General features: G+C 43.4%; 1 protein-coding gene across 2 annotated transcripts in view; it reads left to right on the top strand.

The window, feature by feature from the left end:
• ITK (IL2 inducible T cell kinase) overlaps window positions 1-22295 on the top strand; it is a 64548-nt gene that overhangs the window by 12630 nt on the left and 29623 nt on the right. Inside the window, exons 2-6 of one of the 2 annotated variants that reach the window (XM_057730147.1) lie at window positions 7011-7115; window positions 8593-8674; window positions 11012-11140; window positions 14959-14999; window positions 18653-18804. In XM_057730147.1, the coding sequence (XP_057586130.1) occupies window positions 7011-7115; window positions 8593-8674; window positions 11012-11140; window positions 14959-14999; window positions 18653-18804 (509 nt within the window). Of the gene's footprint in view, window positions 1-7010; window positions 7116-8592; window positions 8675-11011; window positions 11141-14958; window positions 15012-18652; window positions 18805-22295 lie in introns of both variants that reach the window. The other variant, XM_057730154.1, reaches the window with a different exon arrangement.

Raw genomic sequence — 22295 nt, 5'->3', positions numbered from 1 at the left:
CTCCCACAGTCATCTGCCAAAACTGTATTACAGTGTGGTGTTTTTAAAATTTGTGACTACTTTAAAATAGTATTTTTACTTTCTGCTTGGTCAATTTACATGCTTACTGCAAAAACTTGAAATATTATAGTAACATATAACTTATACTGCAAAAGTCTGCCACAGTGTCATCCACGAGTGAGAACCAGTATAGCAGTGTTCCTTCTTGTATTATTTCTTTGATTATTGAACATACTAATATATATTTTATCTTTTTTTCCCAAAAATGAGAGGGTTTCATCTGTTGCTCTAAACCTGCTTTTTACATTTAATATATATTTTTCCCTCCGTATAGACCAACTTTAGTCTTTGCTGATGGCTACAGAGTGGTCACAAGGTAGATGACCCGTAACTAATTTGACCATTTGTCTATTGGTGGAATTCAGGTTTCTCTCAACTTTTTAGTATAACAAATAATGCCACAAGGATTTTCCTACGTCTTTATATATTTTGAACAAATGTTTCCACAGGATACATCCTATAAGGGGAATGTATTTATTGATTTTGGTTAACTGCTTTTAAATACAATAAAAGAAATACATGCCCATGGTAAAATAGTGAACCAGTATAGAAGGATACGAGGTGAAAAGAAAGTCTCTCTTTCTACTTCCTGCTCTCGAACCCCAGAACTACTCCCAGGAGTATCTGCTCTTAATAGTTTCTTGTGAGAAAATACATTCATAATTTTAGTAGAGGATCCCAAATTGTGTCTGGAAACTGTATGAGAGTATAGTCCTGTTTCTTTTCTTTCTTTCTCCTTGTTTTTTTGTTTTTGCGGGGAGATGGGAAAAGGGTGGGTAAAATCCTTTTATTTTCAGCGAGTCAGGGTGTTACTACTAACAAGAGGGCAGACTTTAAGGGACGCTTGAGTGTTTTCCCCACAGCACAACCAGCCTCATCATAAACCACAGTGTGAAAGGCTGAGGGGAGGAAAGCCAGCTGGCTCTGGTTCAGCCATGACTAAAAGGTCCTGTGGAAAGAAAAGAAGGCAGGTGTGGGATGGATCATAGTTTCCTGGCTTTAAGTCAGTCCAGGAGTCTCAAAACATGCTACCTTAGCTCCAGGTCTTCCCAGAACTTTGAAGTTTAGTGGGGGTAGGTCCAGGTGAAGATGAGCTGGGAGAGGGAAGAACCAGCGACAGCTAATTACAAATTACACTGGTGTTCCAAAAGACGCTGCTTTTTCCATTGAGACAGCAAAGATCACATCTTTATCAGGTACCAAGTAGCTCGGGTCATTATAACCCTGAGTTGCAGCTGTCAGCAACATCCCAATTACTCCCCAAGTACTAAACGATTGAGAAGACCTAAGAGAACTAAGCCCAGAGAACTAATACAACTTGCCTAATATTACTTGTTCTCTTCGGGATTCAAACCATGACTTTTCCAAGTTCCAACTCTCTGCTTGTGCCCCCTGCAGCATAAGGGTTCTCTGTCAAAAGAGACAGAAAGCTGCATTGGGAGACTGGGAGGGAACCCATGGGTTCCCTCCAGCATGTTTTACAGAGGCGATGGAACTAGAATCCAGGAAAGCCCCTAAAACCAGTCTTAGAACTGATAGTACACGTTCCGTTAGGGTGGGGGAAGCAATCCCCAAGTCAGTCACTGAAGTCACTTCACATGACATCAGTTTTTATTGCGATTGATCATTGTGACACTCCAGATTGGTGCAACGGCTGGCTGTACCACACCCCAGAAGACGCAATGAACAAGATATTCAAAATACCTGGTTAAAATCATCAAAAAGATTTCCGAATCTTGAAGAAACTCTGATGAAGGCAACATGTGGCTCCTTTTACAGTGTGATCCGAGAAAGTCTTAAACACAACACTCCCCTTTGAAAAATACTGGTTCCTTAAAACACTCTTCCAGCTGATGTCTGAAATTTGATTATCAAATCTCCCTCTAGGTTTAAGTCTCTAATATCTGTCCTAATCCTCCTGCGAAACAAGCCAAGCCTTAAGCTATCAGGACGTTAAACCTTAGGTGAATGACTATTTTGGGGAGGTTTTGACGGGTGAGGGGGAAGGGAAGCAGAGAGCTAAAGTCCTCACATTTGCTATAATGAGAGCAAATGTGACACAGCTGGGAAGACCAGGCAAAAGGCCGCTTTCAAGGTTTTGCCCTGATTTTACAAATAATGGGCAAAGTAAACAAATAACTCCACAATGTCAAAATCACCAGGATCACCACTTAAATATTAATGTTGTCCTCCCAAATGGTGGTTCCCAGTTACATATTTGCCTGAAAGAAAATCCCCAAAGAAAATGTGGACACATAAAGACAAGAGAGTGCGGTCTCGTTCTATGGGCACATTTGGAGAAGGAGAGGAAAGGAAATAACACTCGAGTGGTTGGTTTATCATTTGAATGATTTTCTCTTGCTAGTAGGTTTAGGTAGTTCTTTTAAATCCTCTAAGTTAACCCAATGATTCAGGGACTGTTATTATTTGCACTTGAAAAAAACAAGGCAACTGAGAAGTTGAGACCCTTGCTTGAGGTTGCACAGCTGGTCCGGCAGTCGTGGGTCTGCCTGATGCGAGAGTTCCATTTCTGTCCCACTCAGCCTCACTGGAGGAAAAAGCTGAAGTTCTGCTGTTTTTCAGAAGGGTGGGGATGGTCTTTCAAGGGTAACTAACACATAGCTTCTTACTGATATATTTGCTGGACTAGCTGAGAAGCCAAGGAGCCGACATAGGAGTGAAGCGGGAGTTCTCTGTTCCCCCTTTGAAATCCAGCATAAGTACTGCACGCCCATACGAAGCAGAAACAAATCGCTGGGTCATGGCTTGGAGAAATCGGTCATGCAATTGATTGGTCAGCATTGGGTTTGGGGAATGAAAGTTTCCTGTATTAAGTTGGGGCAGGTGCAAAGCCATGAAGCAGTCATTAAGCACCCAGGCTCTGGAGTCTCGGAGTTGAGCTTGTATCCTCACTTATAAAGAGATGTGGCCCCTCTAAACCTCAATGTCCTCACCTGCAAAATGGGAGAAGAATACTCTGTAGGATCGTGATGAAATGAGAGGAGTGCCTGAAGTATAGGAAATGCTCCCAACTGTTAACTTTTGTTTTTTCCTGTCCCTCTTTGAAAGTCGCAATCCAAAATTCTATTTCACACGATATACGATTAACAAAAAGAAAGGCGATACGAAAGTCGCTTGCACAAGCTTGCCTTGTACAAACATGTGGGCATCAGCATCTTCCTGGATTGTGTTTGACACATGTCAGACGTCCAGGGTAAAGCTTTGGAACATGAGGACCGCTTCGAATGTGGCCAAGAAAAGAGACAAGGCCAAGTGAAGTTCTATGATTTTCACCCTGAGGGGTACCCACGGAATAGCGAGGAAGAATGAGGGCCTGCTTTACTTGGTGTCCATCTTTCTCTTGTGGCTTTTGTGTGGTTTCCTTGGAAGGTTCTATGCTGGCATTTTTCAGAAATAGCACAGTTGTTTGGGATGATTACAGGCAGTCACGATCTCCCAGAGACGAAGCTGTGTTTAGCTCGCTGACCCGCTGTCCCCCGTGCCCAGCTCAGGGAAGGCACAATGACCCTGCTCTTTACCACATGGCAGATCTTTGGAGATCTGGGGACAACTGGCCTCAGGATATCAGAGAGGCTGACCAAGCAGGATGGATTGCGAGGGGGAAACCTGATCACTCCTTTGGGACTGACAGTGAGCTTTGATGATGGAACATGAGCTCCATTTCAACAGAAGGCTCACCGGATGGTCTCTGAAAATCCATGTTGGAACTCAACGAATATTAAGTCAAAGGAGATCATCTGAGCTTAGAGAAATCTTTCTTGGAAATCTTGAAGCCACACTGTCTCATAAGGAAGCCACCAGTCATGTGTGGCCATTGATCATTTGCAATGTGGAGAATCCAAATTGAGATGTCTTCTGAAATACACGATTTCAAAGATTTAGTCCTTAAAAGTAATAGGTCTCAATTTCTTATGTCAATTATGTGGGAAAATGATCGTACTCAGAAATATTGGGTTAACAAAATACTGTTCTTAAAGTTAATTGTACTTGTTTCCTTTTGCTATTTTTAGTGTGACTGCTAGAAAATTTTAAATTCCATATACGTCTCACATGTTTCTGTGGGTTAGCGCTGCTTCAGAACTTCACGTAGAATCTGTATCCTTATTAGCAACTCCAGTTACTATTTATGTCCACTTGATGCCCCGATTATGATGATCCCAGGCTATTCACAACTGATGCTTATCCAGAATGTTTCTACCCGAGGGCTTTTGCTCTTGCTGTTTATTCTACCTCGGTGCTCACACACCCAGACCTTCTCCTATCTGGCTCCTTTTTTGACTTTCTAATCTCTTCTCAAATGCCCTCTCTCCAGTGAGGCCTACTTTCTGACCACTGCTGACCACATCAACCTGTCCTATGCTCCTTAGAGCGCTTGTTTATATCGTCTGCCTTCCCAATTAGACTAGAGCTCCATGAGAAAGACTACCGTGTTCACGTCTCTATTTCGTGCATGCAGAACAGCCCCTGGCTCAGAGCTGGCCCTCGATAAATATTCCTGAATGGCTATACGCATTACCTTAAGTCTGATTGAGACTATTCAAGCTGTGTTCCAACTTGGCGCCCTTCGTTTATAACATCCTAAATGGGCACCCGTTGTGGACCAGCCACTGTGATAGGCTTGGGGGATACGGTAACTGATGTCCTGATCTCTGCCCTCAAGAATGCAGGACCTAGTGGGTTCGAGCAACAAAATGTCTGCAAACAGAGCTGTCATGTTACTGTGCATTTTACTACATACACTACTAAGGAAATAACCCAACAGAGGTCGAAAACCAAGATAACCTCAAAGCTCAGACTCCTTGTTTACCACCTGTAGCTGCAGATGGTTTTTGAGAAGGCAGCTCTCTTGTGCTCTTCTGCCTCTGAAAACAGATTACCCATTTCGGAGACTATGACTATGGGCAAGATCAGGGCACGTATTTCTAGCTATGGAAACCTCTAAATGGGAAGATAGTTTGTGTCCAAAGGGCACATGTTTTCATAGGTTTTTGAGGGAAGACTGACCTCTTAATACATCCTGAGATTACAAAAGCACGTTGGAGACCACTATGTGGAGATGCTCATTTTTGTTTCTATGTGTGGGAAAGATAAATACATTCCAGATGGTTATCCTTGGCTAGCTCAGAGTTGTGGAGAAGGATAGGATACTAAAATACCAGACATATTTTCTTCACATATCTCCATATTGTTTTATTTATTTATTTATTATTTATTTATTTATTTATTTTTGGGTGTGTTGGATCTTCGTTGCTGCGCACGGGCTTTCTCTAGTTGTGGAGAGTGGGGGCTACTCTTCATTGAGGTGCCTGGGCTTCTCATTGTGGTGGCGTCTCTTGTTGTGGAGCACAGGCTCCAGGTGCGTGGGCTTCAGTAGTTTCAGCACACGGGCTCCAGAGCGCAGGCTCAGTCGTTGTGGTACACGGGCTCAGCTGCTCCGCGGCATGTGGGATCTCCCCAGCCCAGGGGTCTAACCCATGTCCCCTGCACTGGCAGGCAGACTCAACCACTGCGCCACCAGGGAAGCCCCTCCATGTTATTTTATTTGTTACAATGCACATGGATAGATTTCGTACTTTCAAAAATGAATAAATTAGTTTTCAGAAAGAAAATTAAAAAAATAAATACCACAGAACTTCTCTGTATTTGATAGAGAGTACATCTCACATGTTGACCTTTTTCATCTCAGTTTAGGCTGAGTATCAAAACGTGATAAATAAAGCCTAAGCTCACTCCTGGAGAACTTGATGATGTTATAGCTTCCCAAATACCCACCAAGTGCCCTCATATATCACAACTCTTTTGCTATAGTTAGGACTTCTTTAACCTCTTTCATTGGGAGAGTACCCTTTATTGAGGGCATCTGTCATAAGCCAGGTAATTTGTTTACATATTCCCATTTTATTCTGCAATCAACACTTAAAGGGTAGGCATTATTATCCTCACTTCTCAGACGTGGAAACTGAAGTTCAGGGAGGTTGGGTGAATGACCCAAGGTCACAGATCTGGTTAGAGACAGAGCCCAGCTTTGTCCCTAGCCCTTTCCAACCTTGTGCCCAATTCACCAGCATTTGTGCTACCTCTTTCTTAAGAATCAGCTATATGTGTTTTGCAACTGGTTCCATAACTGAATTAAACTCTATTCTCAATGGAAGCCTAATTCTAGGCACCTGTGAAAGTCTCCTGCTTTCCAAAAGCTTTTCCCTAACTAGCCTTCCGTGAAGCCTGATGGTCTACCAACCTAACATCCCCTGGGATCCAAGGACAAGGACCTTTAGAAATGGGTAACATGTAACATGGTTATAAATCATGAAGACCATCATGTGAATTAGTTATCAAAGAATACATCTAGCAAGCTTCCAAGGAAATGAGGCATGGGGCCCGTAAAATTTGATGGGGCTGTGGAGAAGGGATAGTTATAGAGCAGAGTCAGGAATGTCCTACGGGGTGCCACTGTGGGACCATGGATAACTAAGGAACACAGAGAAGGCAGATGTAGAAAAGGAAGGTGCTGCTAAAGGTATCTGCCACCAAGCAGATCAGGTCTGAGCCCACTGACTATGCTAATAAGGCCACGGGCAGGCACAAAGCAGAAAATACTGGCACGTGTGGTTTCCCATAGATTGCACTACTCATTCCAGCTATACGTTCAGCAAAGGCTGCTGTTTGTCACAGGTCACTGGGATATAAGACACAGAGGCTCAATGAATGGAAGTCAGTCACTCCATCAAAAAGACGATGCAAATAATGTGTTCTCCCAGGAGTCTGCTCAGAGTTTCCTTCTCAAGCACTCAGGGCCAAGAAGCAGCTTCTGGATGTTTGGAGGGCTGGTTTACAATGGATCTTTTCTAGTAATGGATTTCTAGAAGCAGCCTGGACAAAACTATTGTCTTCCTTCTTCCTTAAGTAGAATGTGCTTTTTCTCCCCACAGAAAAAGCGCACTTTGAAGGGTTCCATCGAACTCTCCCGAATCAAGTGTGTCGAGATTGTGAAAAGTGACATTATCATCCCCTGCCACTATAAATACCCATTTCAGGTAAGTCCATCAGGCCAAGGGGCTAGTTCCCCATTCCTTGAATGATGGTTGAAATGCTCAGTCATTGTACGAGAAGGTGGGACAGAGGTGACTGTTCCAGGGTTAGAACTTAGACCAAGCCCAGAAGAAATCTGCTGTGTTTTTTCAGTCAATGATGCATTCATTCATTAAAGATAAATCACAAAATCTTGAAAAAGGTGTCATTCACTTCCCTTTCCCCCATGTCTTCCCTACCTCAAGGAAAGCCCTAATTACTCTACTCCTGGGGGGAGGAAAAAAAATATCAATGGCCCAAGCCTAACATTCCATAAGTGCAGATTACTCATGATTTGGGACAACAGATTATAAGCCTTGGTTATAAATTGCTTGGAGGTTCTGGAGTAAAAAGACTCAGATTTTATAACCTGAGAAGTGTCTAGAGTTGTGCTGTCCAATACAGTAGCTACTAGCCACATGTGGATGTTTACATTTAATGTAAATTAATTTAAATTACACAATATTAATCAGCTCCTGAGTCACACTAAGCCACATTCAATGAATAAACATTTCACATCTTTAATAGCCACATGTGGCTAGTGGCTAATTTATTGGACAGCACAGATTTCAGAACATTTCCATCAGTGCAGAAAATTCTATTGGGCAGAGCTGGTGGAGAGTATAGTTAGTCTTCAGGTCATGACCTCATCTAAATCTTGTTACTGCTCTTGACATTTATGGTTCTGAAAGAGTGGATATCTTCTTGCACATCCTGGTCTGTGGAGTTAATATTCCATTTTTTTTTTAATGTGGCATAGAAAAGGGCTTTTTTCCTACTGGAAAGGTGACCTCCACAAGTTGGAATTTTTAGTACTGAAAGCAAAAGGAGTAACACATATTTTTCCCATCATTAAAATTCCAGTTACAAATGAGTGCATGAAAAAAAAAAACCTGGTGAAATCCAAAGATCTGTAGTACAGTTAATAGTATTGGACCAGTGTCAACTTCCTGGTTTTAAAAACGTACTTTGTTATGTAAGATGTTATCATTGGAGAAATGTGAGTGAAAAGTATACAAGAACTCTGTACTCTCTTTGGAAATTCTTGGGTGTCTTATATTATTTCAAAATAAGAAGCCTAAAAAAAAAATCTCGATTATATATTTATCATCAAATACCTTACTCTTTCATAGGCCAGAATTTTTTTTAACATGAGAAATAAAAGTGCTGTCTAGTTAAGTGGAGAACACTTTTCTCCAGCTATTTTAATTTAGTGATGGCATACTGGTGACATGTATTTGAAGATGAGCTGGGAGTTTTACCCTGTATATGCACAGCATCCAAACATCTGGATAAAAAGGACACCAGTCCCCGAATCACCCAGATGTTTGCCTTTCTGACAACAGCCTGAGACCCCACTCTCAGCCCGGTAAGCCAGATGGGCCTGCTGTCAGTCATCCATCTCCAGCTGTACCGCTCACCTTGAACTCTCTATGTCTCCAGGTTGTGCATGACAACTACCTCCTGTATGTGTTTGCTCCAGACCGTGAGAGCCGGCAGCGCTGGGTGCTGGCCCTTAAAGAAGGTAATTAACCTCCTTTGCGATTGAATCCCTGAGACCCCTAGATCCTCTCGAAGGCTTGAGTTCCACGATGGAATAAAGGGTGGCTGATGGTCAAACATTTCTTCCTTTCGGTGTTGCTGGAGGGTCCCAAGTTTTCAACTTGGGCAACAACCAGTATAGTACAGGGTCCGGCAACTCTTGCTTGCCACCTGTTTTTGTAAGGCTCTGAGATAAGGATGTTTTTAATATCTTTTAAACTCTTTATTGGAATATAATTGCTTTACACTGTTGTGCCAGTTTTTGCTGTACAACAAAGTGAATCAGTTGTATTTATACATATATCCCCATATCCCCTCCCTCCCACGACTCCCTCCCAGCCTCCCTATCCCAGTCCTGTAAGTCATCACCTATCTGTTTCTCATATTTTTAATGGTTCTATTTTAAAGGGTTATGTAAGTACCTCCATAATATGGATATATCAATTATGCCTCCTGGTGAGCAAAACCTATCTGGCCCTTTAAGAAAAAGTCTGCTGACTCCTCATATAGTATGAAGAATAAGAGCGCGGGCCCTCGAGTTGGATGACCTGGGTTTGAATCCTGGCTCTGCCACTCACTAGCCGTGTGTGCCTGGGCAACTTCCTTAACTGCTCTGTGCTTCGGGTTCCCCATCGTTTTAACAAGGGGAGGAAGAGGGAATAACAATAACAGTACCTGCCTCCTGGTAGTATGCTAAGTAAAAGAAGTCAGATGCAATATGTTTTCACTTATACGTGGAATCTAAGAAATAAAGCAAATGAGTACAACAAAACAGAAACAGACTCACATACACAGAGACAAACTAACGGTCTCCCGAGGAGAGAGGGGTGGGAAAAGGGGCAAAATAGACGCAGGGGATTAAGAGGTACAAACTACCAGTCATAAGATAAATAAGTCACAGAAGATAAATACATTCACAGGAATGTAACGCACAGCACAGGGAACATAGTCCCTATTTTATAATAACTTTGCTATGTAATCTATAAAAATAATGAATCGCTATTGTGCACCTGAAACTAATATTGTAAGTCAACTATACTTTAATGAATAATTTTTTAAAAAGCACCTTCCTTCAGAGCTGCTAAGAGTAAGGCCCTTGGAACTAGGCAGGCCCGTAGTCAGCACCCAACAAGTATCAACTAGCCTTAAAGGTTTTCAGATCATCGTGAGGGTACTTTTTAGGGCTTGCTGTCCCGACAGCGTACTCAGAACCAGCACAGCGTTTACGTAAGTAACAGGTGGAGCCAGGTGGCTAAGGAGAAAATTCCAGCCAATTATTAGTGTGTGACCTTGGGCAAATTCCTTGACTTTTCAGTGTCTCCATTTCCTCAGCTATAAATTCTGACTAGTAACAGGCAGTCATAGGGTTATTGTGAGAATTAAAAGAGGATGTGTCAGACACTTGCAATCATACCCAAAGAAAGCACTCAATCCATATTACTCTTATTGTCATTTAGCCTGAAGCCCTGGATTTGCAGGAGAACTGGGTTCAAATATTACTCTAGGTAGCTGTGGGGACTGAGGGTAGGCAGGCCATTTGAAATCTCGGGAGTCACGATGCCTCTATCTGAAAAACGAGAATAAATATACAAGTCTTATCTTCTTCCAAGGTTGTTGCGAGTCCCAAATGGCAAGTGCCAGATAAACTGGGAAGTGCTCTCATGTTTAACAACCACAGGCACCGAACAAACATTAAAGTACAAAGTAACCAAAAGGGACCCAACTGTGCTCATTGGCCATTCTCCGTGGGTGAAAGGGTTTTACTCACAGGATGCTAAAGCGGAAAGGAGCATTAGAGATCATCTGTCTAGTTCTCCATTTTTTTATACTTTTTTTTTTTTTTTTTTTTGTCAGCAAGAAAGCCTCTTCATTCCTGTACCAAAATCTGACTTTAAAGCCACAGGTCTAGAAGGGATAAAAGCAACGTTGCTATGGTTGAAGGTGGGAGAGATGGGGTGGTGAGGATCCCACCTACTCAGCCTTCCCTAAGTTCCCTAAGGCACTTCTGTGGGGCCCACGGACCCAGTCTAACAACCTCCTGGCACAGTGGGAACTGGGGCTCAGATGAGGGTTTTGCCAAACCTAAGGACACAAAACCAACCCAACGCAGAGCCAGACAAGAAGCCAGATCTGCTGACGCTTAAATTCAGTATACTCTCCATAAATGTATATGCCCGGGAAAAAAAGGCCATTTTTCTGACTATTCTAGGCAATACTCATGCAAGCTCACACAGCAGGGTCCAATCTCAAGGAATTACAAAGTTGGCCCTTGAGAGACTGACCTGGAAATAACAATTCTGCCGGTGTCAACCCTTTTCAGAAACCAGGAATAACAACAGTTTGGTGCCCAAGTATCACCCTAATTTCTGGATGGACGGGAGATGGCTGTGCTGTGCTCAGCTGGAGAAGCTGGCAGTGGGCTGTGCCCAGTACGATCCCACCAAGAATGGTAAGTGACTGTGAATTCCTTTTCTTCTCTGTACAAGGATGACCTCTCTAGGAAGGACAGGCTCTTTGCTTCCCTTCACCAGGGGTGTCCAGGATTGAATGCAAACTTCCACATTTTCAAAATTTTCAGAAGGCAATCATCTGCCTCTACCACCATCCTGATGATGTTTTTTCATCTCAAGGCTGATGTCTTTTTAACTCCTTGCTACTCAAAGTGTGGTTCTTAGACCAGAGGCACCAGCATCACCTGGAAGCTTGTTAGAAATGCAAATTCTAGGCCCTCTCCTAGGTCTACGGGATACGAATTTGTATTTTAACAAGATCCCCAGGAGATCTGTGTGCTCAGTAAAATTTGAGAGCCATCGCTATACCTTCAAGTTAGGAAATTTGAGTGGTACAGTCTACTCAAATCTGAGGTTGTAGTGACATCCCTAGAGATATATAATATGATCTATTATAGTGGCATCATATCACACATGCAGTTAATTACACAAGCTGAACTCTATACGCTTGGAGGGGGCAGAAAGTAAAACAAAAAAAACTGCTTATTTTACAATGTGGCTTCTCCCCATCTCTACTTACTTGCCCTTGACCTCCATGGTCTCAGAGAAAAGGAGGCCACAGCCTAAATGCACAGTGAAAACAAGAAAGGTTGTTCTTTGGCCTTTGAGGTCGAAGGCCCAGGTCCTAGGGATTGGTGTGTAAATGGATTTTAATTTATGTGATGACTGTGGGACCTGAACCTCCAGTGACGGGCAATTCCACTCTGATGCACTTTCACGAGCATTACACGCCCATTCCTCACAACCATCTGGGGTGGATGGCGTGATGTTCAAGGAATAGGAGGCTTGAGGACTTGCACGTGCTCAAGGTCACACAGGGAGGAAGCGCTCTGCACCGCCACTGTTGACTAGGAGCGATGGATCGAATGGCTTGTTTTCTCCCATCGCCTCCTCCCCTCAACCTCTCTTACCCTACTTAACTTTTCTCATCCGTCAGTTTCTTTTTCGCACTGAACCTAATAGCTCAGATTGACAGCCCAAGGCGGATGTGCTAACTGTAACACGTGGCTGAGTTTTCTGCGGCTTCCTGAGTTGCAGCCCCTCTTAGTGCCACTTTAAAAACCACTACTTCTCACCCTCCACCTTGGGAGAGAAAGTTCAAGGTTACCCGTCCTTCGGCCTAGAAGAATATTTACCTAGTTTTAGAGGTCAGGGATTCCTTGCACTAGCCCTGTGGACCATATTCATGAAGGCTAGTATCTAATGAAAAAGAAATAGAAGGTTTTATAGGGGTGGAATCAACCACGAGAACAGGATGGTGTGGGCTTGCCTGAAAGCCCTTTCGAAGGCCAGAGTGGTCTTCAAATTCCTGCTAGCACCTTGCTGTAGGCCCTTGGATGGGTCACTTGGCCATTAAGGACCCTAATATCCTCATCTCTAAAAAGGAAGGGGAAATTTTAAGGGTTCTAAGATGAAATATTCTCTAAGCCCACTCCCAACTCTGAAATTCTTTGAATCTGTTTCCATTCTGCAATTTTCACCACGCACGTAGTGGCTGTTCCTCTCCAGAGCGGACAGTTTTTCCCTCCACTGAGTGGTACACACATGATGGAGGTGTGAGGAACATCTGACTGACTCGCTGGGGCAGGGCTGGTCATGCTAAGCTCCTCCCCACATGGAGCCAGGGTCTAACCACTGCACGCTTCTAATGGTCCTGCTTTTGAGTTGCAACTTACCGCCATCTCCTCATCGGAGACTGTCCTCATTTTCCCTTCTTTTGACTTGGTTTGAGTAACCTCATGCACCATAGTTTTCACAGAATTGAGAGCAGAGTTTTCAAGAAGCACACGGCACTGTGCACACAGCACACGATCATCTACTCTGAGTGAAGGCCTGTAGAATTCCCAGTGTCGGGCACATGTACAATGCAGGGTCTAAGAGCACAGGCCTTCGGGATGAAAAACACCTGGTGTGAGTACCAGCCCCTTCACATCCTTGCTCTGTGACTTCATATATGTTACTTAACCTTTCTGAGTCTCTGTGCCAGTTTCCTTATGGGTAAGATGGGGATTATGACAGTAAGTAGCTACTTTGTGGAGTTGTTGGGAGACTCAGTGGGGGTGGGGAAAGCTCTTAGCACAGCTGCTGGCACTTAGTGAGCTCTCAATAAATGGTAATTGTGTCTACTAGTCTTTCTTATTTGTGGACAGAAGAATCTGCAGCTGAGATAGCATGTGTGTGTCTGTCTGGGAAGTAGCAGAGGTGGTTGAGTTTAAAACGGACTCTGCTATACCCAACCCACTGCAGCACCTATGCCTGCAACCAGAACTGGCCCCGATCTCGCCACACACACACTTCACACAGAGAGGGAGGACGAAAGGCAAGAGCAAGGCCAGAGGAAGAAGAGAGACCAGGCTCTCTTTCTTGAGAGGGAATGCTCAATGTCCATCTTCTCTGTTAATTGCACACCCAGTACCCCAGCCTGCCCTTGCTTAAGGCGTTAGCACAAGGGGCTGGGCTCCAGTGTCAATGTGTGAATCTCCTCTGACCACCTCCCTCTTCCTGGGGTTAAAGGAAGAGGCTGCTCAACTCCAAGTCAACCTCCTTCAGAGATGAGGCGCTCACTGCCTGTAGATGCAACCCACTCCCTGTTTATCTCTAATTGTTTTTTTTAATTAATTAATTAATTTATTTATTTGTTGGCTGCATTGGGTCTTTGTTGCTGCACACAGGCTTCTCCTAGTTGCAGCAAGGGAGAGCTACTTTTCATTGTGGTGTGCAGGCTCCTCATTGCAGTGGCTTCTCTTGTTGTGGAGCATGGGCTCTAGGTGCACATGGGCTTCAGTAGTTGCGGCACGTGGGCTCGATAGTTTGGCTCACGGGCTCTAGAGTGCAGGCTCAATAGTTGTGGTGCACGGGCTTAGCTGCTCCACGGCATGTGGAATCTTCCTGGAGCAGGGATCAAACCTGTGTCCCCTGCATTGGCAGGCAAATTCTTAACCACTGTGCCACCAGGGAAGTCCTCTAATTGTTAAAGAAGTCTTTGAGCGGAAGCCTAGACACTGCCTCCCATACCACATATCCTCCCAGACACACAGACACACAACTTTGGTCCACTGATTTCAGGCTTGACTTTTTTTTAGTGCCTCAAAGGAGAAATACTGAGAGACACAGATGAAGAGATACAGGAAAGAGAGAGGGAAAGGGAAAGAAAGAAGAGAAGAGAAAAGAGGAAAGAAGAAAGAGAGAGAGATAAAAGGAGACATGGAGACACAAAGAGATAAACAGAGAGGGGTGTTGGGGTGTTGTTTGGGGAGTCAGCAAGAACAAACACTCTGAGGCCTTAAGATAACTGAAAGTGGATTCCAGCCCTCTTAAAAAGCAGCACAACGACCACTCACTTCATCCACCCCCTCCTCAAGCCCACAGGGGCATCAGGAAACCAGTGAGTCACCGTCCCCCTGAGTCATCAATTCCAAGTACTGGTTTAGCAGGTGGAGATGCCTTCACAGAAGGCTGTGTGCCCACTGGGAAGGACACACACTGAGACCCACTGTCAGCCCCTTTGGGCTAGGCTCTTCCTGGGGATACAGGGAGAGGGGCCCAGATACTGGCTTCGGACGTCTCTGGTGTCGCCTGGAAAACAAGATCGCGAACGAGCAGGCTGAAAGAGATAAAACCTGGGCCCTGTGTCTCTTCCTCTCCCCATGCTGTTCTTTTCGGGGCCCCTTTTCTCTGAAAAGCCCCCGGCCGCTCACCTTTAGTTGGGCATATTTGGTTTCATGCCCATATTCTTTTTCTGTTTTTCTCGTTTCAGCTTCAAAGAAGCCTCTTCCTCCTACTCCCGAAGACAACAGGGTGAGTGAGGGCGCGAGGTCCGGGTGAAGTGGGCGTGCGGCGCTGCGGGCTGCTGCTCTGGCGCGGTCCCACCCGTGTTTCCCATCGGCCCTATGGACTCCATCCTTGGACATACAAGCATTTTGGCAGCATACATTTGGGAATACGTTTGATTCTTCAAAGCACATCCACAGTTTTACCAGCTATTTCAAAACTCACTGTCTGCTCTAGCCACTTCAGAGGGTTATAGTTTTATTCTCATGTGAAAGCTTGGGAGAGCAAGTCTCACGAGAAGGTCTTTCCAAGGCCATTTAGTAACGTAGTAGTCAAGCTAGTAGGATGCAGTTTCTGGTGTGGTGGTCTTTAACTTGAGTGGTGGTTCTCAAAAGTGTGGTTCACAGACCAGAAGCATCAGCATCACCTGGGAGCTGGTTAGAAAGGCAAATTCTCAGGCCCCACCTCAGACTTACTACGTCCAAAACCCTAGGGAAGGAGCATACTAATCCGCATTTTAATAAATTTCCAGATGGTTCTGAGGCACACTGGAGTTTGAGAAACACTGGTCTAATATACTGACTCACAAGACTTAGGTGATATCAGGTCAACTCTCGGGAAGCTATTTACTCAAGAAGACAAGAAAAAGAAAAAAAAAAGAAAGATCAGCCTAAGCCCTCATTTTATGGGAACATCAGCACCAATAGCCATATTTGAGAAACTGCCCCTTATTCCAAAACCTACTGATTCTCCTACATCGCTCAAAACCAGGCTGGATTTTAGATCTGTTGTCAGCCCTTCCCTCCCAACAAGTATGCGGAAATTGTAGCAGAAAGGGAGCTCTTTTCCCTTTCATTTCATTCATCTTCTAAGGACTGTTTCACCATAACCCTTGAAACCATGTTTGGAATCCCACTGCCCTCACTTGTGGGTGGTGCCCCCCACAGTCCCCCCTAAAACCACCCACTCCTCCGCAACTTAGACTGGTTTGCGCCTGTCTGGGTTTCACTATCAGTGAAGGTGAAAGTCAGAAAATAGGGCCGATCCAGCTCCCCTAGGACGCCACCACTTGGCTTTTGACTTCTTAGAGAAGCAGCCTCTGTCCTGCTCTAGCACTCCAACCACAGGGCTTTGGAATCACGGTTGTAGCTTCAACCACACACCTAACATCCACAGCAACATTTCTTTTATCCTGAATTACTTGAATTCACTTCTCCCCTCACCTCTCTTTTCTGTCCTCTAATTGGTGATAGCATCTTGAGTTGGCATCTAGAGAAGCTGTACTTTTAATCTGGTCTGAGCTGACAGGCCTGACACTTGGTGTGAGAGGGACTAGCGAAGGGGTCAGTCCTCCAGTGGGTTGAGGGTGGCTGTTTTTGGTCAGGATAGAGACCATCCGTAATCAGAGTAACAGGCAATTCCAGGCCTCTCTAGCCTGTGGCTGCAAATGAGGTCATGTTTCACTCTTGGCCCCTCTATGTACACAGGAACTCAGCCCTTCCTTCGGGGCCCCTCCCCGTCGACCCAGAAGGGCTTCCTGAGGGGCCACCCAGAAACATGCCTGCCTGGCTTCCTTGCTGCGGCACCCCACCCCTACCACTCCTACCTGGGAGGGCCCATCTCAGCCTGGGGGGGCTCTCCCCAGCCAGGGTCAGGTGAGCTCTCAGGAGCCAGGGCCATTCTGAGGCCTGCAGCAGAGTGGCCAGCAGACAGGACCACTCACCCACTCTGTGACTCGCCTTATCGCTTGGGCTCCCAAAGAGCCCTTTTGGAAACCAGAGTCTCAGTTTCTCCAAATGCCATCCCTTCATTTTCTCACTATAATCTCACGGTTATATCAGACCAATCCTAGCAGACCCAGTACTCTCTTTTTCTGACAAGTATTTCATAAAGCCCCCTTTATTATCCTGAAAGGAAATTAATAGATAATACAACTTATGTAAACATGTACTTTCTAAAAGAATCAATAAATATTCTAACCATAATGTTTACCAAGGAAATAAAATAATTTATACAAAATAATGTATGTTTCTATACATAACTATTGGGGCATGACTACACTGGACAACGTAATGAAACCGTGCGTTACTTGCTCTTATATTTGAATTTTGTTGGATTTGGCAGCTCAAATGCAACTGATACAGAATGCAGTATCGGTGACTCAAAACCAGTATTACCATCTGTGATATGATTTTCCAAAATAGCAAACAACTCCTGGTCAAGTTCTGAACTAAGCAAAGTGTAAACTTGCCTCACTGTAAAGGGTGGTTGCTTTCCTAGGAAACCAAGGCCATCACAGAGGGTGGAGGTAGGATCTAGGCTCAGAGTGTCATGGTACATTATTGTTGTAAGCAGGCTTCTCACCACACGAACGTCTAACAGGACATTCAAAAGCTGTACAGGATGTGGGATGCTACAGAGAGTTTGCATCCTTGGCCTCTCCCATCCAGTGCTAGTAGCTTACCTCGACCTTTGTGGCACTCAAAACACCGCCATAGATGTCCAAAATGCCCCCATGGAAAGGTTCCACATGGTTTGAGAACCCTGCTCTGACCTTTCTCTTGATAGTAATTAATCAATCAGTTGGGCCTAAAGTGAGACGAATACCATACCATATCCTTTCTGTATCTTCAGGGGCCCTTGAACACAACTCCTTCCTCCATTAGCTCTTAGGGTGAGAGCCTCAGGCCCGTCGACTCTTATCTGTAGTACCCAATACACCACCACACAAGCTCCACAGATAATCTTGACTTCAAATTCCAATTTGGGCTCAGCTGGGATGACACACTATATCCGTATGGCAACTGGATGTTTTTTTTTAATCTCCAGTATTTTTATGCCACCAAATGCCTCAGTGTGCTCAGAGAACTTTTGATCACCAAATCTCATTCTAGCCAGTAATCTCAATCTCTTCCTATATTTGCTATCTCACAAAGTCTGCCAACCCGTAGCAGGTGTGCCCACCCTGAACCCCCGTGACTGCTTACTTTACAGTCTCCTCTTCACGTCTTCAATATCTCTTCCTAAGAAACATACTGAAAAGTAGAGACACAGGCAAGAGAGCCCACAAGAGGAACAAGGGACCCCACATGATACAGTAGAGAAAGCATAAGGCTAATTCAATTGCTAAACTTGGCCAAATCCATTTCTCCATCTGGGCCTCAGTTTCCCTATTCTAAACAAAAGAGTGGATCAAATGATCTCTCAGAGGCCCTCCAGCTCCAATAGTCTATGATGCTATGGATCTGGGCAAGCCCACAAATAACATCAGAAAAGCATGGACTGAATGGTTTAGTGTTGACTGCATCACCTTTGCCAAGAATGTGATGTTTCTGGCAGAGAGGCTGTGAATTGTGACATGGTTCGTGTAGAGAAACAAGCAGGCTTTTGTGAAAAGCACAGCTCTTCACCGGGGTCAGAATTTACCATGTAGAATGAGAGGGGCGATGAATTCCAGGTACTGAATGTCTTTGTGTCCTATTCAGCACCGTAAGCCTAACTCATAAAGAAAGCCAACTAAAGGAAGCCAAATGGCCTCAGCGAATACCTGTAATGGATTGTAGGAACTGGTGTCTGGCCTGGCATAGGTCCAAGAGCAAGTTAGAGCTCAGGACTGACCTTTCTCCACAGTTTACCCCCTTTCTACGTCTTTGCTTGATTTTGTTGTCTTCCTCCTCCAGCGGTCACTTCGGGAACCTGAAGAAACCTTGGTTATTGCCTTGTATGACTACCAAACAAATGATCCGCAGGAACTCACGCTGCAACGCAATGAGGAGTACTACCTGCTGGACAGTTCTGAGATTCACTGGTGGAGAGTTCAGGACAGGAATGGGTAAGGTGCCTTCATGGTTGCTGTCCCAGCTTTGGAGATGAGGTGGGGACAAAGAAAATACTGGAACGATTGTCCTGCCTCTCTCAAAGTGACCACGGCACTGAGCTAGGTAGGAGAGGAGAGCAGAGGCAGAAGGAGGAGGAAAGAAGTAGTTGGAAAGGGTCTTCCTCCTTCTCAGAAGTGAGTGGGAGGCGGTCACTTGCTATACTTGCTCCCTGCGCCCCCATCAAGCACCCCCAGCCTCCAAACTCTTGTAAACGTCTCCTGGGGTTTTTCACTGACATCCACAGTTTGGGAGAATGGCAACCTGTTCCACAAAGCACCATTGTCCTTGAGTGTTTAAGTGAGGTTGAAGGTACATCCCCTCGTGGGGGTCTTATTTGTGGTGGAAGGAAAAGGTGTGTATAGATGGTGCAGATTGGTGTTTACATTAAGAACCATCAGGAAATAAATAATAAAGATTTAGTTAAACCAACAGCCTTTGAACTAGCCATCCAAATGATTTATGGAGAAAAGAAAGTTGTGCAAATACAGTTTGCCTACTATGGGACTTTTGAATGAAAAAAATCTTATGACCCCTCCTCTGATCTGAAATACAAGAAAATTACTGTTATTGACCTTCAGAATACTCTGGGATATATATGACTTAGATACTAGTGCTTAGTTTAAAGTTATCAGAATAAGGCTTTATTTTTTTCCTTTAAATATCAGTGGTATTTACCTATGCCCTGGAATAGTCTCCAGGATCATCTCCAGAAGACGATTTCAGTGATTGCATAAGTCCAACATAAAAGTGCACCATAATTTAGCAAATTTCCTTCTTGGGTGCTTAGGTTGTTTCTAATACTTTGCAAATATTAACAACACTGCAATTAACATATTTATTAATATTAAGGGTTTAAACATTTTCAAGGTGTGAGGTTATTATTAATTTAAACAGTTTAAAAAGAAAAACACTCCATCATTGCAACATCTGGATAGCCTAAGTCAATGTTTTATAAACAAACTAACTAACAATAGGGAGAACTATACATAAAAATAAGGTACCCTCCATTTGCCCACACATCAGTCCTAAAAGTATTCATTATTACTTGTGCATCCTAGGCAAAAAAGTTATACATATACAGATGCATCCTTTTTTCATTTGCACTAAAGTGATCCATTCTGGTCTTCACCTTGCTTTTAACCTTTAATGAGTACCTCAGAGATATTGTCATATCAGCACATACAAATCTACCTTATTCTTTAAATAACTGCATGGTTTTAGAATGTATGCATATATTATAAATATTTAGACAACATTTTATAGTGGGACATTGACTTTCCAGGTTGCTTGCTTTGTTATTTCAAACAAGGCTGCAGTGAAGATCTTGTATTGCTCCCACTCATGTATCTTGGTAATCTTTCGAAATACATGTATTTTCGGGAAAAAAAATTTCTTTGAAAAAATATTTTTTTTCTTTGGGAAAAAGATATATGTCTCACATTTCTAACAATGGAACTGGTGAGTCAGACTATGTGACATCCTAATTTTGAAAGATAAATCCCTCAAAAATTTTGCCAAATTTTACATTCCCACCAACAGGGTATTGGAGTACCAACACTGGGTATCATTAAACTTAACAAAAAAAAAGCGGGGGTGGGGGGAGACAATCTGATGAGTAAAAAAAAGAGGTACACAAATATCTTTAGGGTTAAGGCTTTACTTTTTACATGTATCATGTAAAAAGTGAAACTTACATTTTCAAGACACCTTCTCTTTAAGTAGCCTTACCACCTCCACTGCAGGGGAAGTGAGGGAGAGGTGTAAAACAAGATTAGATCTAGAACTGTGGTCCTGGAGGCAGTGTCGCTTGCTAGCCAAGACAGACCCCAAAGCCCCTCATCTGGAACCTCCCTGTCTAGTTGATTTGGGGAAACAAACAAGACCAGTCACATCATCTTCTTTTTGCCTATTATGGGGGGGCCCATATCGGAAACAGGTTCAAGACTGCCTGGCTCTGCAAACACCAGAGGAACTTACTCAGAAATTCATCCCTTCAATCAACAGACGTTTCTTTAGCACAACTAACGTGCCAGGAAATTTCTTATCCTAGATCTCACTTCCCCAAATGACAGTTTACCCTTCGGTCAGTGGCCTGTGGAAAGGTTCAACTGCGAACTTCAAAGGGCATTGAAGAGAACACCACAGAGGCCAATCGGCATATAGGAATTTCCCAAGTTCGCTTTGTAATAGTGCAGTGCAGCGGAAAGTACGCAAGATGGGGAGACAGGAGACTTGGACTTGAGTATCAGCAGCTCTTTTTGTATAGGACTTTGGAAAAGTCACTTAACTTCTGTGAATCCATTTCCTTATCTGTAGAATGCAGATAATAACATCAGCTTTCCATCTCAGAGTGCTGAGAAAATCACTGAGATAAAGAAAGTGAAAGGGCTTTGTAAATTCTATATCCACACACAAGTGAAGAAAATTATCATCATTTTATAGATATCCCAGCTTTGGTTAGCATATTAAAACACAGTCTATTCCAATAAAGAGCTTAAAAAAAAACACAAAAAAACACAAAAAAACAAAAAAATACCCCACAGTTATTCTGTATGAAAGCAAGAATAGTATTTGACCTATTAATATAATTGTAAACATATGGTGTGCCAAAAATAGACATAATTGAAAGGAAGGCCAAAAGAAAGGCATAAAAGAAATAGCAGATTTAAGAACAATTTGACTCCCATCAGTTGGCACTGACTACCTTGAGCACTGGGTTAAGAATGATTCTGAGGCTGGATGTTCAATTCTCCAAAGAAAGCATGCCATGACTGACTAGCAATGTCAGTGATGGGTACCAGATATGAGATATCCCACATTTGGCATCATCATTCTTGACTTCTTCACTCCTCAAAACAATTCTGTGAAATAGATTACACATTCCCATTAAACAGAATCACTAGATTGAAAAATGGCCTTATACAAAAAATTAAAACACTTGATGGAGTAAAGAGCAAGAAGTTATAAAATATCTTTTTATAAATTGCAGAGGTTGGAGAGATTTTATGTGTAATCTAGTTTAGGTCCTTCATTTTACAGGTATGGAGTCAGAGGCCTAGAGAGTGAAGGAGACGCTGTTCTCACCTTGCAGTATTAAATGAAATAATGAATGAGATAGTGTTTTGAAAAGTACAAAGCTACACACAAGTGTAAAGTATTTTGATGTTCTATTAGTCTCTTGATCCATATGTCTTTGTTTATACACAATTTATTCCTTCTCAAAAGAAACTCCCAACCCCAAGTCCAGCATGATTTTATCTTTCTCATGTTTTACCATTTATGTTTGAAGGAGCTCAATTAACAAAAAATATTAGAGAGGTCTCAAATTAAAAGCTTACAAGGTCGACTGGCAGTATCTTTTGGGACCTGTGGTTGGAAAATAATTCTTTATATTTTAATTATTTTTGTTCCCAACTATAAAATGCTAGCACTAAAGTGGAAAAAA

This window comes from Hippopotamus amphibius, chromosome 1, assembly GCF_030028045.1.
Source record: "Hippopotamus amphibius kiboko isolate mHipAmp2 chromosome 1, mHipAmp2.hap2, whole genome shotgun sequence".
NCBI classification, from domain to species: Eukaryota; Metazoa; Chordata; class Mammalia; order Artiodactyla; family Hippopotamidae; genus Hippopotamus; species Hippopotamus amphibius.
Note: the sequence above shows the minus strand (reverse complement) of the source record. Positions and strands in the feature narration are given on the sequence as shown.